Below are 16,697 nucleotides of genomic sequence, written 5' to 3'. Positions count from 1 at the left end.
GACCCATTCCCGCCAAAGGTTAGAACTAGGCTAGATCAAAGGTTCAATACCCCTCCAATGTAACCAAAAATAATAATTTATTTAGGTGCTGTCAACCACATGGATAAAAAATCACATGTACTTCGTGTCCATTGGCCTTGTATACTTCTATCATCATAATGGTTTTTCTTTTATTCATCTGTTTCTTATTAGAAAGGAATAAGTTGTGCTCAATACCATTTGGTCTAGTGATATAAATCTAGTAGGAGGTCGTGAGTTTGACTCACAATAGACTAGTTGTATATTAGCTGTTTATTTGATTAAAAACAAAAAAGAAGGGAACCAGTTGTATGCCAACTGCCACAATAAGAAGTTACAACAAGGAAAATGAAAGTGTAGATGACAGGAACTCTGGAGTAGATTGATGCTGTGTGATCTAACTACCTCCCTGCAAGAACCATTGAACCTTTATAGGCCTCTACTTGATGCTTGGTTAAAGAGCAAGCGTGTTTGGCATTTTGATACAAATAGGAACCATGACAAATGGCAATGGGCATGAAGATTATCACTCCCGTTATATAATCGTATGCTCTTCCAAACTCATTTATCGATTCTGAGAATCCTTGGCTCCTGAACATCACGCTGCATACTTGTCCTATCTTGACAAGACAAAATAAACCACTAGTTTAGTGAATCGGCAAATGTACTAAGCAAAACTGCACACTGAAACAATACCTATAATCCTTGGCACAAAATGCATGAAATAATCTAAAAATTGTTAGAGACAATGTTAACAGAGTTGGAGTAGTTTAGCTTTTTAGCTAGCAATGACGGTACTTTTTGTTATCTTGAAGAAACTTGGTAGAATCAGCCGCTGCCTTGTTTTTCTCTCTCTGTTCTCTATTTTCTATAAAGAACAGATTATGTAGCACTGGGATTCTCATTTGTAAAGAATACAGCTTTGAGGTTCTGATCAAAGTTTTTTTAATGGGAGAGTTATGACTTATGAGGACAATGTAGCTGGTTAGTGAAAACTGTGGTTAAAAGCAATTCAGAAATAACTAAATCAGCTCCTCCCCCCTCTTTTATATAATTGACAGTCATATGTAGTTAAGATACTAGTCACAAAAGCACTCATTACTCGCATTTAATTGAATGGTTTTAAAACACACTTGATAACCTTGACAATACTAGCTTGAAAAGCATGAATGCTTTGAATTATATAATTTTGAGACTGGCATGCTCAATGAAAACTAAAGGCATGACTATATGCAGAAGCTACAGAAATGATTCAACTTACCTGAAGAGGGGCCCACCCTGTGGGAAAGAAAGCAAGCATAGCAGCAAATAGATCTGAAATAGTGAGATCACAAAATACAAACAAGACGCTCATGATTGACATGTAGCCAAGAAAAAGAAGCAACTTCAATATCCTGAACTCGAGCTGAAAGTAGGTGTAAAATCTTCGTCTCTGCATAGAAACCATCTGAGTGAAATATATATGAGAAATGTGTAAGCAACATTGGACCAAACAAAGTTATACATGTGTGTGTGTACGCGCGCCAGAAAAGAAACGGTATACTTCTAAGCATGTTACTTGCAACCCAGTCAAAACGGATTATGCTTCTAAGCATGTTTCTACTCACAAGTTTGACTAAAGGAGTTTAATGTTCCACTGTTGTATACTTGTGGTTTTGATTTGCATACCTTAAAGATGAGAAAGGACAGATACCACAAGAGCCCAAGAAAGTCCATAAACCTACAAAACAATTGACATATTTAAAATTTTGTGCTCTAGATCTAAACAAGTCTTGAGAGGACAATGAAATATATTGAACATAAGTAATACCAGTAGTCTTTGTTGCGGTGAGCTATATCCAGGATTCCAGGTGGTAAACAAAGAAGTGGACTGCAAGTGTTACCTTCTTCCCCTGATAGGCTGATACCCATGTGTTTGGGGTGTTCCTTTTCTTCGTCCCACCATGATTCCCAACTTTCTTCCAGTCAGACATCAATTCCCATCCACCTCTTCCAATCCATCCAATCATCTACAGTTCTCTTCCCATCAAAAAAGGAGCAAGTAACCACGAAAATACAAGAAACCACATGGAGAAAGTGAAGAACAAAAAAACATTTGAACTTTTATAGGACTCCCCATAGACTCCATAATCAGCAGAATAAACAGTTCTAACGGTTTCCCAAAGTGGCTGCGCGAGTACAAACTGTAGTTATCAGCAAATTCTGCATGGAGAATAACTTAATTATGGCCAGTTGCTTTGGGTTTTAATCCTCCACGTAAGATTGTCCTTCTGTAATAATGTGCTTTTGTTCCTATTTGAAATGTGAAGAAAACAGAGGCCAGCTGGAGCTGCATGAGTATGAAATCACCCAAGGCATTGTGGAACTCCTTTTCCAGACCAATTTCCATCACAATGGGAAGCATTGGTAACAAGCCCAGTTGAAAAGCAGACTCCATAGCCAAAGACTCTCCAGAAACCTTGGTGTTATGTATGGAGGAGTTCTCCAGAATCTTCATTTCCAATCCACTCATAACCAGATAAAAACGTCCATATAAAAAGGCAAACACAGTCAGCACAGCAACCTGAAACAATTTAGTGTCTGTATCAAGCTGCAATACATACTTCATCTGTAAAATACTATAATCCAATCCTTCAATAGATACCTTTCATGCTAGTAAAGCCTATATTTGTTTTTAGGGAAGGAAAAAAAAAACAGACGGAGGTATTACTAAAGAAAGTTATACAAAAGGAACAATGAAATGAATGAATATTATCAAACAAAATATCACCCTTTAACAAGGAAGAATAAAAACACTAGAAAATCTCTGTAATGTGCAAGTAGTTTTAAACGAGAAGCCAAGTACAGCCACCTCCTATATGCTCTGAAAAAACTTGCCTATTTTAGGCCCAAAATCTAACACCTCCAAATAGAGAGCACAGAACCACCTTGTTTCCACAGGCACCCCTCTCCCAAGTAAAGCTGAGCAATTTTGTGGCTAAACTCACATTACTAACTCATTCTAACAACTGAGTTTGGTGCAAACAGGCAATGTAAAAAGAATTGATCTGCACTCCCCATTTTTACATAGAACCTATTAGATTTGATACAAGTATGTAAGGATGTTTATATTTGTTTTTGTATTTTTTTTTTTTCGTGTTAGGGTATTGTTAGCAAGTGACACATTAAAGATAAATATACCGACCAAAAAAGAAATTGCAAAACAAAAATGGCAATTAGCGAGCAATTAAACCAATGAGAATCAGTCACCAACTTATGTATTGTAACAACTAGAATGGTTGTAGTTTGATAACTCTGATGCCTTCACTTGCGAACCAAGTCATCAACACCACCCAACCTAATCCCTTTACCCAGGATTTTTTGTTAACTATATGCAAAGACGTAATCAAATTCATCAATCAAATTCCATGGCATGGGCCTTAAATAAAGAAGACAAATTTGTTGCCAAACCTTATAAAAATGTCTTATATATAAGAACTGTGTGAATTTTATGAACATAACTTGCTATGATAAGAATTTCTATGTTGAGTGATAACAGAAGTAATAAGAATCTTTTAAGCATTACTTGCCCAGATAAGAATAGCATGTGGAGTGATAACAGAAGTAATAAGAATACATATGAAAAGATATCGTGGCTTTATTAGAAGAAGTTTCCTAGTTCAATTAAAGTAAAGATAATAGTCTAGTGCTAGACACGTTTATGAAACATGCTCAACTTTGTGAAAGGAAACTCTCCAGACCATCAGTAATGCTTGATAATGTGAAAAGAGAACATACATACATTATGGAAAATTTAGCATAAGCATTCGGGTATGAATTTAATATTTGATGCTTCACCCCATACAAGAAAATAGAATTATTGTCTGTCAGAATAATTTTCAGGAAACCTGTGGAAAGAGAGGGAAAGGGAGAGGGAGGGGGAGGACAGTAAAAACTCTCACCAGTACTGAAAATATGGTACAAATGCTATATGAATTACAAATAGAACAAAAGACAATATGACTTACATAGCATAGCACATAGACAGCAACACACTTCTGTGGCACTGGGAGGCCGCTTCAAGAGGAAGAATCTCAAGCAGCACATAACTTTAGTTCCGGATAAAATTTATTGACTTTCATCAATAGCTCATTGCAGGTAATGCTTATTCCTTTCGATATGTCTTTGGAAAAAGTAGGGAGAACCTCCATCACATCAACATCATCAGAGATTTGACAGAGGCACGCCAAGATGGTAGAAGTGATATCTTTGTCAAGAACAACACCCTTTTCTGCCATCTGATGAAGCAAATTAACAATTTCTTCTGTTTCACCTTTAGAACTGTAGCCTTTTAATAAAGAATCGAATACAAAGACATCAGGTTCAATACCACGAGCAATCATCTTCTCAATGCACATTCTAGCCTCAGCCAATAGCCCAAGTTTTGAAAACCGGTTCACTAATGTAGAGAAAGTAATTCTATCGGGAATTAAACCCAATTTGAACATATCCTCTAGCAGCTCTTTAGTAGATTTAATATCTCCAGCTTTAAGAAGTCCGTCAATTATGGTATTAAATGAGACAACACAAGGTGAATGATTTACAGTTCTCATTTCTTGAAACAACATCCTAGCTTGCTCCAAACTACCCTCCTTGCACAACGATGACATCAAAGTGTTGTAGTCAATTACAGTAGGACTAATCCCAGAAGCTCTCATTTTACTAAAAAGTCCTTTTGCAAGCCTGACCATTTGATTTTTGCAAAATCCATTGATCAAGACACCATAAGTGATTGAGTTAGGTATAACTCCCAAGTCAACTGCATGTCTCCAGAATTCTATGGCCTTGTCAACTAATCCTTCCTGTATGCATCTGTCGATCAAAGTGTTATAAGTACATAAGCTACCAGAAATGCCCCTTTCAACCATTGTATGATACATCTCCATAGCCTGATCAAGATTACCTTCCTTGCACAGTCCCAAAATGAGCATGTTATACGTCATAACATCTGGCTCAACAAAGTTCTCATCATTTGTTATCTTACTGAAAAGTTGCATCATCTCATCAACCTTCCCATCACAGGATAGTCCCATTAGTAATGTGTTGTAAGTGATTACATCAGGCTTTACACCTTTCCCTTTCATCATTTCTAAGATCTTTAAAGCATCATCCACCAACCCCTCCTTGCACAATCCATCAATCATAACGTTGTATGTTACATTATTAGGCTCTGTACCCTTCAATAGCATTAAATTGAATATCGCCATGGCTTTTGTAGCCATTCCATTTTTGAAAAGCCCATCAAGGATACCTGTGTAAGTAATAGCATCAGGGGGAACTCCACATTGTATCATATCATTTACCATCACAGTGACTTCTTTCCACTTACCTGTCTTTGAAAGATAATTAATCAAACAACTATACGTAACCACATTAGGAGAAATGCCCTTGTTTAACATCTCATCAAAAAGTTGTTTTCCTCTATCAAAACTCCCTTTAGCACAAAAACCACTTATAAGGGCCCCATATACAAAAACATCCATTTCCAAACCCTTTTGGCTCATCTCCTCCAAGAAACCCATGGCCTCATCCACTCTACCCTGTTTACAAAATCCATTAATCAATGTGCTGTATGTTACCACATTCGGTTCAGAATCCGACACCTCCATATCAACCAACAATTCCACTGCTTCTTTCAACTTTTTCGCTTTGCAAAGTCCATTTATAAGAATGTTATAACTACGAACACCAGGCTTTACAAAATGTCTTCTCATTACACTAAACAACTCAATTGCCTTGTCAACCTCATCATTAGAACAAAAACCATTTAATGCAAGATTCATAACATACTCATTTAACTGAAATCCACGCTTTAATACCAAGCCGAAAACCCCGGGTGCGAATTCTAGCTTACGCGTATTGACAAAATATGAAACTAAACAACTCAATGATATAAAGCTTGGAATAATACCAACCTTGGTCATCTTGGTATAAACTGAGAATGATAGTTCATAATTTTTTGACCTTGCGAGAGTGTCTACAAGGAAGTTGCAGGCTGAGGCTGACCCCGGAGGCAGGCGGTTGGAATGTATGGCATGATGAAAAAGCGAAAGCGCCTCCGAAATTTTAGGATCCAGGTCCTTCCAAAAAGCTCTCAATTGGGTTTCTACATCAGATAGGGGAGTAATAGATGGCAGTGAGGAGAAGAGCTGCAAGTAAACATAGAAACGGTAAGTCAATGTCATTCTAATTTTGACCGCATGTTCCAGCTATAGCAAATTAGCATAGAACAGAAAAGAGAGCTCTTACCCGTGTCTTGGAAACCTGTAATGACCGCATGCCACTGCATTTTGAGACATGAAATGTCAGTATCAAAGTCAAAGATGATAAACACATCATGTGAGTGAGTTGGAACAGGTTATAAGATTGAAAGACAGGCAAGGGGTTTAGTAAGTATAATAGGATTGCCTTGTCAAAGGAGGTCACAGAAAATAACAAACATGGGATCTCAGTCTGAGAATTCTTTCACTGACATTCCCTCATTTAGAAAGACCTGAAACCAAGTGTCAATATTTGAACTAAGTGCACTGCTTGAGAAATTTTGTTTGTAAGTTTGTAGAAGGCAATATCATGGCGACACCAAACCAGCAAAATTTGAAGTTTGATAACATTATGAGATTCAGAAACTAGCAATCTAAGTTCTTCATAGCTTGAGGTTTGATTCACAGCACCATAAATATCACAGAGACGCAAGAAAAGAAACAAAAAAAAAATTAATGGGCAATTTATGGAATAGAAAAAAGAAAAGCATCAACCTCTAGCTTTCTTGCCAAAAGTATGAATAGCGGGTTTGGTCGGAGACGACCAAAAAATTGGATGCAATAAGAGTTTGCTCCGTTGCTTGATTGAGGCTTTTACTTGGATCTGGAAACCGTAATGTTGATGGGGTCGTCAAGTATTAACTTGTGATCTGTTGAGTCATTTGATATTCGGAGATTGATCGGCGAGGATTGACAAAGAGAGTACTGAAGCCAGAGAAGAAAGAGGGAGGCGCTGAGTAAGGTCTAAACTCATTGCTTTCATACATATACCTTTCGCGTCGCAAACCACGACTAAGGTCCCACCTAATCCAACCCCAGGTATAGTTTCTCAGGACAACAACCCTTGTCTTTGCTTGCTTAGGATCTCCAACGTCACAGACCAAAACATTTCAAAAACAGCATAAAATATTGTTCTTGATAATAAGTAGGGAAATTAGTCCAAATGGTACCTGAATTATGGCTCCTTATAAATTTCAGTACCTCAAGTTTTAAAAGTGTCAGAACGGTACATGAGATTCTGACCTCGACCGAATATATATACCTAGAGCCTTTAGCTCTGTAACGGGTAACGGAGCTCGCCAGCTGGCAATTTTAGGAAGGTAATTTCGTCCCTTCAGTCTGTTCCTTCAAATTTAGCCGCCAATATTTACCGTCAAAATTCATTTTGGACTTTAGTGACCTATTTACCGCTAGTTGACCAAGTCATACACTTCTAATATGCCGCCATATTTGAAGAAAAAGAATAACAAACTATATATCAGTTTGGTACCTGATGTTTTTGGCCCGACACAAAATAAGTACCTATAATGCGTAATTCTCCTAACTGACCTGATCACAAACACATCCTGCATTTTGATTGATTTCCAAGGCAAATTCAACATACAAAAGAGCTAGTTTCATCAAGCATTAAACAACAACAAAATCCACAAGTAGCAAGCCATATCCATAACTACAGTTTGAACTATAAATCTAGGGTCCCATAAATCTACTTAGATCCACTATCTGAGGGGCATTTGCTGGTCTGGGTTTCCTGTGAGCAAGCGATTTGAACCTTCTGTGTGTGAAACTAGGTCTGGAGGAGCTTGATGGAACTGTAGTAGTCTGTGATTGTTGGCTTGGCACATAAGCAGGCTAGGACTCTTGCATAGTTGAGGAAGAAACTTGTGGTTGCATGTTCGGAGGTTCATTGTGCTGCTGTTGGACATTTTCAGCTTCCTGTTGCTGCTGCTGCACATTTTCATCTCCCTGTTGTTGCTACACATTCTCTCCTTCCTCCTACCGCAGTACCGCTGCACATCTTGACCTTCTTGTAATTTCAAAAACACATATAACTTCACAGACATTCACAACCTCCGACTTAGTTAACAACATGAACAAATTGATATGAAAAAGAAAAAAAAAAACCAACCCGATTCCTCATGTTGCAGGTCCTCTTGTTGTGGCCCTTCTTCTTCCATAGGCCAGAAGTCACCTGTGAGTAATACACCTTAGGTAGCTTCTCTGTTCCAGGGATGGGGCTACTTCTCCTTTTGAACCATTTCCAGTAAGTATATAGAAGTCAGAACATATAGCCTTAATTCACAACAAAAAAAACCACCAGTAAACTTGCAAAATTACACAACTAAAATCAGAGTACAAATTTGGAAGACTTACCAGGTTCTTTGTTCCTAGACATCTTAGGCCTCCCAGGTTGCCTCCTATAAAGAAGAGATGCAAATGACATGTGTATCTTGTCCCTCAAACACTCCAACTATTAGGAACATAATGGGGTCAAGCCTTCATGTAGGTCTCCTTTGTGAAGTATTCATGCACAAAATCATCTGGCTTCAACCCTTTAGAGTGTATGGCAACTATTTCATGCCCACAAGGTAAACCAGAGATGTCCCATCTCTTACATGTACAGATCTTTGCTTCCAAGCTCACTGAAATGTGCAGCCACCACACCACTTGAACATGCTGTGCCTCTGCCTTGAACTCATAGTTCTGTATTCATGGCTCAAGGCTGCATTCTTCTTCGACTACTTTTCAACTCTTGCCCAACCTTACACCTCCAATTAGGCCCAAATTGCCTTCTATTAGCTAATCTCACCATTGTAGCAGTTCTGATTTCTTCTAAACAATTAGGTATTGGCCTCTTCCTAGGTTCACCAATGCTTTTGTTGAAACTCTCACTGTGTTTGTTCAACAGAACATCACAATTGAATTTAGGAACAAAGTGTGACTTTGACTAATGCTGTGCAGGTCTGTCCATGCACCATTGATGAATCCTCATAGTGAAAACGATAGGATCTGCAATTTTAAAATCAACATGTTATTTTAAGTACTTTTTACAGCATCCAAGCTAGTTCATAAATTTAGATGTCATCTTGTTCATAGAGTTACACACAATGCAGACACAGAACCCATGTAGCAGCAACAAAGTTCATTTAACAGTTAAGAGGGTTACCAAACAAGCCCCAAACCCCTCCCACTTCATTTATGTCCAAAACCTGTACTGCTGGGATTTAAGAACCCTCACTGACAAGCCCCAAGCCGGTCACCCTATTTCATCAAATTAGTTTAACCTCCCCAACCACTTCATTCCTGACATCATAGAGATAGCCCTAGTTAAAAATTGCAGACGGAGACAAAAAAACCCAAAAAAACCTAAACAGACCACACACCCAAACCCTAGACAAACCCTTATAAAGCCATAAACAATAGGGACCCTAAACAATACAATATATGCCAACAAATTCAAGTAAATGGAATCACTTTTTAGAGAGGGGGACCATTGATTTTACCATAGTAGTGTGGTGGCTCCCTATTGAGACGAAAGTATCTCCAAAATCTGGCCATACTGGTACAAATCTTAGCTTTGTCTGTTTGGATTCAGATAATCGAATCTCTGTACAAAAGTGAAGGAGAGAGAGAGTTCAGATTCCTTTCGGGGAGGGGGAGAGAGAGAGAGAGAGAGAGAGAGAGAGGTTTCACTTTCCGTTTCGAGGTAGAAAAGAGACAGAGGTTCAAAGTGAGTGAAAAAAATGGGGAAACGGGATTAGGTTAAACTGCCTAAACCAAATGGACGAAAGTACCCTTCCCCGTTTCAATTTTGAATTGCTCCATTTCGGAGCTAACAGCTCTAGATACATATATTAGGTCGGGTTCAGAATCTCAGATCCCGTACATTTTCAAAACTTGAGGTACCGAAATTTATAAGGAGTCATAATTTAGGTACCATTTGGACCAATTTTCCTTTCATATATAGATATTTGTATTCATATGGAATCAAAGAAAAAACCTAGATGGATTTCAAATGATACATTGTACCTTGTAATTTCCAAGTCAAAATTTATATGCATTCTACCTTTTTTTTTTCCTAAATTAAGAAAGAAGAAGCTTCTTTTCAAATAAAAATTAAAAAAAAAACAAGAAGAAGCTTATTATGGAAATATTCAAATCAATATTAATACTATTCACTAACTCCATAATTGATTACTCGCATATAGGCCACAAGCAATTCAGTCTCAAGGATTGCAGCAGAATCAGAACCTGGGAGTGGGGGTGGACTTAGATCAAGTTTCAATCACGAATATGTCCGGTGATCAACAAGTATGTATTGTTCTTCCCAACGGTTTAATATAAGTTTTTTCTTTCTATCTCTCTAACTTTAAAAATCACATCTTGTTTGTGTAAGTGTTGCTTGTTAGCCATTATATATATAATATATTATATTTTTTGATTATATGTGTTTTTGGAATTACAAGAAGGTCATGATGTGCAGCAACAAGAGGAAGGAGAGAATGTGCAGCAACAGGAAGCTGAAATGTCCAGCAGCAGCACAATGAACCTCTGAAAGTGCAGCCACAAGTTTCTTCTTCAACTATGCAAGAGTCCTAGCCTGCTTATGTGCTAAGCCAGCAATCACAGACTACTATAGCTCCATCAAGCTCCTCCAGACTTGGTTTCACACACAGAAGGTTCAAATCGCTTGCTCACAGGAAACCTAGACCAGCAAATGCCCCTCCACCAGCAAATAGTGGATTTGAGTAGATTTATGGGACCCTAGATTTATAGTTCAAACTGTAGTTATGGATATGGCTTGCTACTTGTGGATTTTTTGTTGTTTAATGCTTGCTGAAACTAGCTCTTTTGTATGTTGAATTTGCTTGGAAATCAATCAAAATGCAGGCTGTGTCTGTGACAGGTCTAGTAGGAGAATTAGGATTATAGGTACATAGTGTTGGCCAAAAACATCAGGTACCAAACTGAGATATAGTTTGGTCAATAACCTTTTTCTTCAAATATAGTGGCAAATTAGAAGTGTATGACTTGGTCAATTGGCGGTAAATAGGTCACTAAAGTCCAAAACGAATTCTAGCGGCAAATTTGGCGGGACGGACTGCTAGGACGAAATTAACCTCCTAAAATTGTCAGCTGGCAAGCTCCGTTACGAAGCTAATGGCTCTAGGGACAAATATTCGGTTGAGGTCAGAATCTCAGGTACCGTTCTAACATTTTCAAAACTTGAGGTACTGAAATTTATAAGGATCCATAGTTCAGGTGCCATTTGGACCAATTTTCCTAATAAGTAATATCTAGAAAATAGGCTGATATCTTTTATGTAGGTTTCTAGGTACTCAAAATGTTTATAAAAACGAATGAGTGAGGCGAGGTGAGGCATTCTGTCTAATCCTTAAGCCTCAAAAATTTTGAGGCATATCACACATATATATTTATTATAAAAACCATGTTATAGGTAATAGATAGAAATAATCATCACATATTATCACATAAGATACTTATCTTGTAATGAATTAGTGTCATAGATTGACTTCTCCACTGAGATAGAGTTCTACAAAAAAATATTTTATATTTTTTGAGACAAAAACAATATATATAAATCAACAAAACATATAGTTAAGTTTACATCACATAGGCACCTATCAGGTGTGAAGTATCGGTCCAAGATTCTTCTTCAAGATTCCTGGAAGAGTATTCGAGGCAGCGAGTACTGAGCCACTTGTATTTGATGTCCATGGATTCCTCAGCAATTTCGTATTCAAAGATTATGACAAGAACTCTCACTATCATCAGGGCCATCATAATTAACATTATTAGAGACGTCGTGATTATCATTATTATGGCCATCGTCTTTGTGTCTTCATCATCATCTTCGTTGACTTCATAATCATCGTCATAATCAGAAGGAAATTCATAATGATCATAATAGTGGGAGTAAACACGTAATGTATGTAATCTTTCACGGGAGAAAACAAGGCCGACTTTTTGCCCTTTTAGGTGAAAAAACAGACACTGACTTGGTCTATGAAATCTTGGAGGCCATTTTGGCAGCTGCAGAGGTTCCATAGGTTTCAAGGAATCACATGTATAAGACATGTGGAAGGTAGTAGTACTTTATGAGGTTGTTCCAAATTAATGGAGAACATTAGGAAACCCTCACCATGACCATGATGAAACTTCAACTTGACAAATAGTTGATCATAACCATCAATAAAGGGAATATAGCGTCCCAAACAAGGGTCCAATTATGTCCATCCTTTTTCCGGGTGGGTCACGTCAAACATGTACACTCTTGTCTGATTTCTACCCCAGAGTAAGATTTTAGTGCCTGCAATTGCATGAGTGAAGCTGTAGGGATAATTTCGAGGAGGCACATCCATAGGCAACCAAGCATCCTATATTGGTTCAAATATCTCGAATGACTCACAGTCACACCGACCACTGAAATGATAAAGGTTGTCGTCCATCTCTACTAGAACAGGTTCAGGTCTACTAATCTGGAAAACTTGGGGAGGGCTGCAATCTCGAATTTGGATCTATGCTTAAATCTGTCTCAAACACACAAACTTCTTTGGTAAGTGAATATTGTACAATATGAGAAGGTTTTTTCTCCGGTACAACCTTACCACCAGAGAAAAAAATTTTGGAGCCGACGACACCAGTTATCATATGTAGGGGAACAACCATTTTCGGTCCACATCTATAAGCAACTTTATGTAATTTCAGATCATCGCCGCCATGTATTGTTGATGCCAACAGATGGCTTAATCTGATGGATTGAATAACATGCATTGTCGTCAGTGTCCTCCTTGAAACATAAGTAGAGAGACTTAGACTTAAAGCTTTCTTCTTCCATGATTTCTTTCTTCTTTTTCTCCTCTGCCTTAAGTGGTCTTAAAGTTGAAGAATTTCTTCTTATGAATTCTGAAAACATACTAGTTTCCTTCGTCTCCTTCTTCCAGTTGCTTGCTAACGTTGACGTAACCGCCGCGGCCGTTGCTTTTCTGGTTGCAAAACCTTCCAACATTGCAAAACAATGCCGCCTACACCACGCATTATCTATACCCCTAGCCTAAACCCTAATTTCCCCTCAGGACATATTAACAAATATTTTATACTTTGAAACATATAACGTAAATTACTATATAACAAAAAAATATTTGTGTCCCGATCCTTGACAGTAACCGCCAATGTAATGACCATGGGTGTCCCGAAACACACCACCACAAGCTGCAGGTCCTGGATTACCCTTTGCAAGACCATTAGTATTCATCTTAATCCAAAGAAAATTGGAGGGTACCAGAGAACTAACCGAGGCGCTACTCAATTTTTAGGAATAGGCTGAATACCCAACCCAACCAACAACTGAGTGTCAACCAAACCATTCGAGTAACCTGGAGCAACAAAGCGAAGCCAAGCCTTGAGAGAGCAGAAAATTTGCATGAGGGAAGGGCGCTTGTCGTCAAATCTAAGCTTATTGCGAGCTTTCCATATAGCCATAAGAGCATAGAGACAACTAGCAAGCCAAATATTTTTTATTTGGGGAGAGAGAATTGCCAATAAGGAGAAAAAAAATATATATATATATATATATGTATATATATATATATATAATAATCTTTGTGTAAGAAGAAAACGAAAAAAAAAGTCTTTTTGTGTTAGCCTCAAGACGCATTGGTGAAGCACTACACACTTCACGCCTAAAGGCGCACTATTTCAAACATTAATTTTGTTCACCTAAGAAACAGTTTTAACTTTTAAGGAACTACGAAAGACAAGTGAATTTAACAGCAAAATAAATACACAATTTTGAGTTGTTATAATTTTGACTTTTAGTATTAATACATGTAATTGAGATACAATTCAAACACCAGGATACCCCAAACCATCTAGCTTTTACATTATGGAAACAGTTTAAAAATTTATAACCACAATAGACAAAGTAGAGATGAGAACAAAAGACACTGAGAACTGGAGATCCATTGAAATATAGTACAAAACTAGATAATCTCTCCCGCAGGGTTGTTTGCTTGCTAAGCTTTATACATTCTTTGTACAAATATTTACATAACCAGCATTGATTTGCAAGCACCGACTTCATTGAAAACGCAAAGCAATAGTACAAAATTGATAACAGTACATCCAGTTTATGGTCTATAATCATTTGCAAGCACCGAGTTCATTGTAGCTTAGCCTTGCCATCTGAATCATTAGGTCTCTAGAAGCCTTTTTCATGTTGATTAGTTCCCTCTTACTTGGGATAGCTTGCAGTCTCAGTTGGCCCAGCTTGCCATGCCATAGTGGTCTTACAAATTACAACTCATGTTCTGCAAAGGATAGCAAGTAAAACAGAATGAAAATCAGGGTTATCATCACTACTTTCATATTTCAAGTGAATTGGATTCGCCCACAAATTTGCAGTACACAAAATTACTTTAGTAGTAGGAAGAAAGCCAAATGTGCATTTACACGGCTATGTTGAATGCAATAAACAAAGATCTAATGTTAAATTAAAATACAAACTTGTGCTGCTTAAACTTAAATTGCAATGATAAACATAGACTGTGTACACAAAAAACACAACAAATCTAACTTCAGCAGGGGGTTGTTTGCTTGGTAAAAAAAAAAAGCTCAAAGGCTATTTCAAAGAAAATATCCAGAAAAATGTCCAGATTTACCAAATTGAAAGGGTCATGGTTATTTATTATCCAAATTGAAATGTTTTGCATAATAGAAGCAAAGGCAAAAACCAATGCTCTCTAATGATTACATAAAATGCAGACATGAAGGGCGGAAAATCATAACGAAGGAAATCAAAGGCTTGGTTCTATTATCTAAGCATTAAAGTGAATGTATAAAGTTTATGAAGTTAATAAAAACGTAACAGAAGCAGGGTGTTACCGGTGGAGTTGGAGGGCAGCCACTTATAACCTGCAAGAGTGCAAGAAATACAATATAAAAAATATCAGTAACCATTAGAGAGCATTGGATTCTCTAATCAGAAAATAAAACTTATTTAGAACTGTATCAAAAGTGGATTTTAATTTAGTGAAGTGCATGGTATACTAATAATCTTATTTCTCGCCATGTCTGTTAATAGGAATCAATATTAACAGTAATGATTGATGAACAACTCCTTTGAATAACAACCTGCTAGAAATGCTTGTAAAAATCTCGTTTGAGAAGCATGGAAAGCACAATATGGACTGTCATAAGAAGCTCCCAACAGAAAAGTAGAAGGAGCAACTTCGTATGATAAAAAAACTAACAACTAACAGAAGAACACGGCAAGTAAATTAATCACTTTGAACAAAGCAACCAAAGAACAGAAAATGGCAAAAACAACACTTAGGAAACAAACAAAATCACTAAACTGACAGAAAGAATTGGAAACCAAGAACATATAATCATGATGGAGCAAGAATATAAAATTACCTATACTGATAGAAAGAATTGGAAAGAAGGAGATGAGGATTGACCTCAACTGATGAATTCTGTAATCGAGTATGGGTTGGCTCTGATGTTGATCTCAGAAGCAAATGAAAAGATTTGAACCTAGCTCGCAATTAGAGATTCAAGATTGAACTAAAGTCGATCGATCTGTAGGAAACAAATATATATATATATACACACATACTGCGATTAGGTCTCTAGTATATATGGTGTGCAAATGAAGTATGAGATGGACTGAATCTGTGTTGAATTGGATTAGCAAGATTTAAAAAGTTGATCACAGTAACCCATAATTCAATTCAGACAGAGTTCGAAAAAAAGTTTATCTTCATTTTTTTATTAGCATCTTGTGCTTATTCCTGAAAGTAACATGATGAAATAATCCTTATTACTTTTCTTAATCTATTGCAAAGGGGGAAGAATCTATAAAATCATTGTTTGCTAGTGGCCACAAATAATGCATATTAGTTACTGGCCATGCATATAACTAATCCTTTTTCTTCTTTTATAGGTAAACTAAGCAACAGCTGAAAACTACCTGATTGAGCTCTTACATAGCTATCTATAACTATAGGTATAAAAAGATGAAAATCAGGTTTGACATGTACTTTTTAGGTACTCTTTTGAGTCTTTTCTGCACAGCATTCGCTCTAGCTCTTCCCTATATAAGAAGCAAGCATTTCAAATTTCAAAACTATTTTCTATCCAAACACTCCTCAGTGCTCTATTTCAACTTGTTGCTCTCAACCAAAAAAAGAGAAAACCCAATTGGATACTCCAAAAATCCAGAAAATCTGAAACTCAATTTATGTTCAAGTGAGTCTTTGTTGAATTGGATTAGAAAAATTAAAACTGACTGAATAAGAAGGAACAAAAACAGAAAGTCTCTAAAATTCACATACCCATTACCAAATCAAGCACAACATCTATTTCAAAGAAAAGATCCAGACTTACCAACGACACCTCAAAGCAATAAACTGAGCAGTAGCAAGTTTGAGATTTTGAGCAGGAAACAAATCTCTGTCTCTTTGGTTTTGGATTTCTGTGAGATGAGAGCGAGGAGAAATTTGTTGATTCGGTGGAGACCAAGAGCGATTTGGACTGGGTTCACATCGACAGGTGAGAGAAACAGCAAAACAGATC

At 37.2% G+C, this 16,697-nt stretch overlaps 1 protein-coding gene and 1 long non-coding RNA gene across 7 annotated transcripts; both read right to left on the bottom strand.

The window, feature by feature from the left end:
- Nucleotides 1-270: 270 nt before the first annotated feature.
- Nucleotides 271-7,204, bottom strand: LOC112166084 (pentatricopeptide repeat-containing protein At4g28010). Of its 6 annotated transcripts, XM_024302844.2 has the most exons (8): nt 6,813-7,204; nt 6,307-6,340; nt 4,026-6,206; nt 3,800-3,905; nt 1,829-2,581; nt 1,687-1,738; nt 1,280-1,465; nt 271-638 (listed from the first exon to the last, which is right to left on the bottom strand). In XM_024302844.2, exons 2-3 carry the CDS (start codon nt 6,334-6,336, stop codon nt 4,092-4,094), a joined length of 2,145 nt encoding a protein of 714 aa, XP_024158612.1. In that variant the 5' UTR covers nt 6,337-6,340; nt 6,813-7,204; the 3' UTR covers nt 271-638; nt 1,280-1,465; nt 1,687-1,738; nt 1,829-2,581; nt 3,800-3,905; nt 4,026-4,091. The 6 variants fall into 6 exon arrangements, with proteins under 6 accessions (XP_024158612.1, XP_024158611.1, XP_024158614.1 ...); XM_024302843.2 differs by lacking the exon at nt 3,800-3,905 and having other exon boundaries at nt 6,813-7,203; XM_024302846.2 differs by lacking the exon at nt 3,800-3,905 and having other exon boundaries at nt 271-634; nt 6,813-7,203.
- Nucleotides 7,205-14,063: 6,859 nt separating this feature from the next.
- On the bottom strand, nt 14,064-16,697 carry LOC112166420. Its single transcript, XR_002923263.2, has 4 exons — nt 16,509-16,697; nt 15,537-15,701; nt 15,003-15,032; nt 14,064-14,428 (listed from the first exon to the last, which is right to left on the bottom strand). It is a non-coding gene; the product is annotated as an uncharacterized LOC112166420 (long non-coding RNA).

Source organism: Rosa chinensis, chromosome 5 (assembly GCF_002994745.2).
Source record: "Rosa chinensis cultivar Old Blush chromosome 5, RchiOBHm-V2, whole genome shotgun sequence".
NCBI lineage: Eukaryota > Viridiplantae > Streptophyta > Magnoliopsida > Rosales > Rosaceae > Rosa > Rosa chinensis.
Note: the sequence above shows the minus strand (reverse complement) of the source record. Positions and strands in the feature narration are given on the sequence as shown.

What these genes read in the sequence shown, in the direction of transcription:
- LOC112166084 (XM_024302844.2), bottom strand. Translation starts at nt 6,336, where the DNA reads ATGCGGTCATTACAGGTTTCCAAGACACGG. An exon ending in TACAGGTTTCCAAGACACGG is followed by an intron (nt 6,207 to 6,306) that starts GTAAGAGCTCTC and finishes GTTTACTTGCAG; the next exon opens with CTCTTCTCCTCACTGCCATC.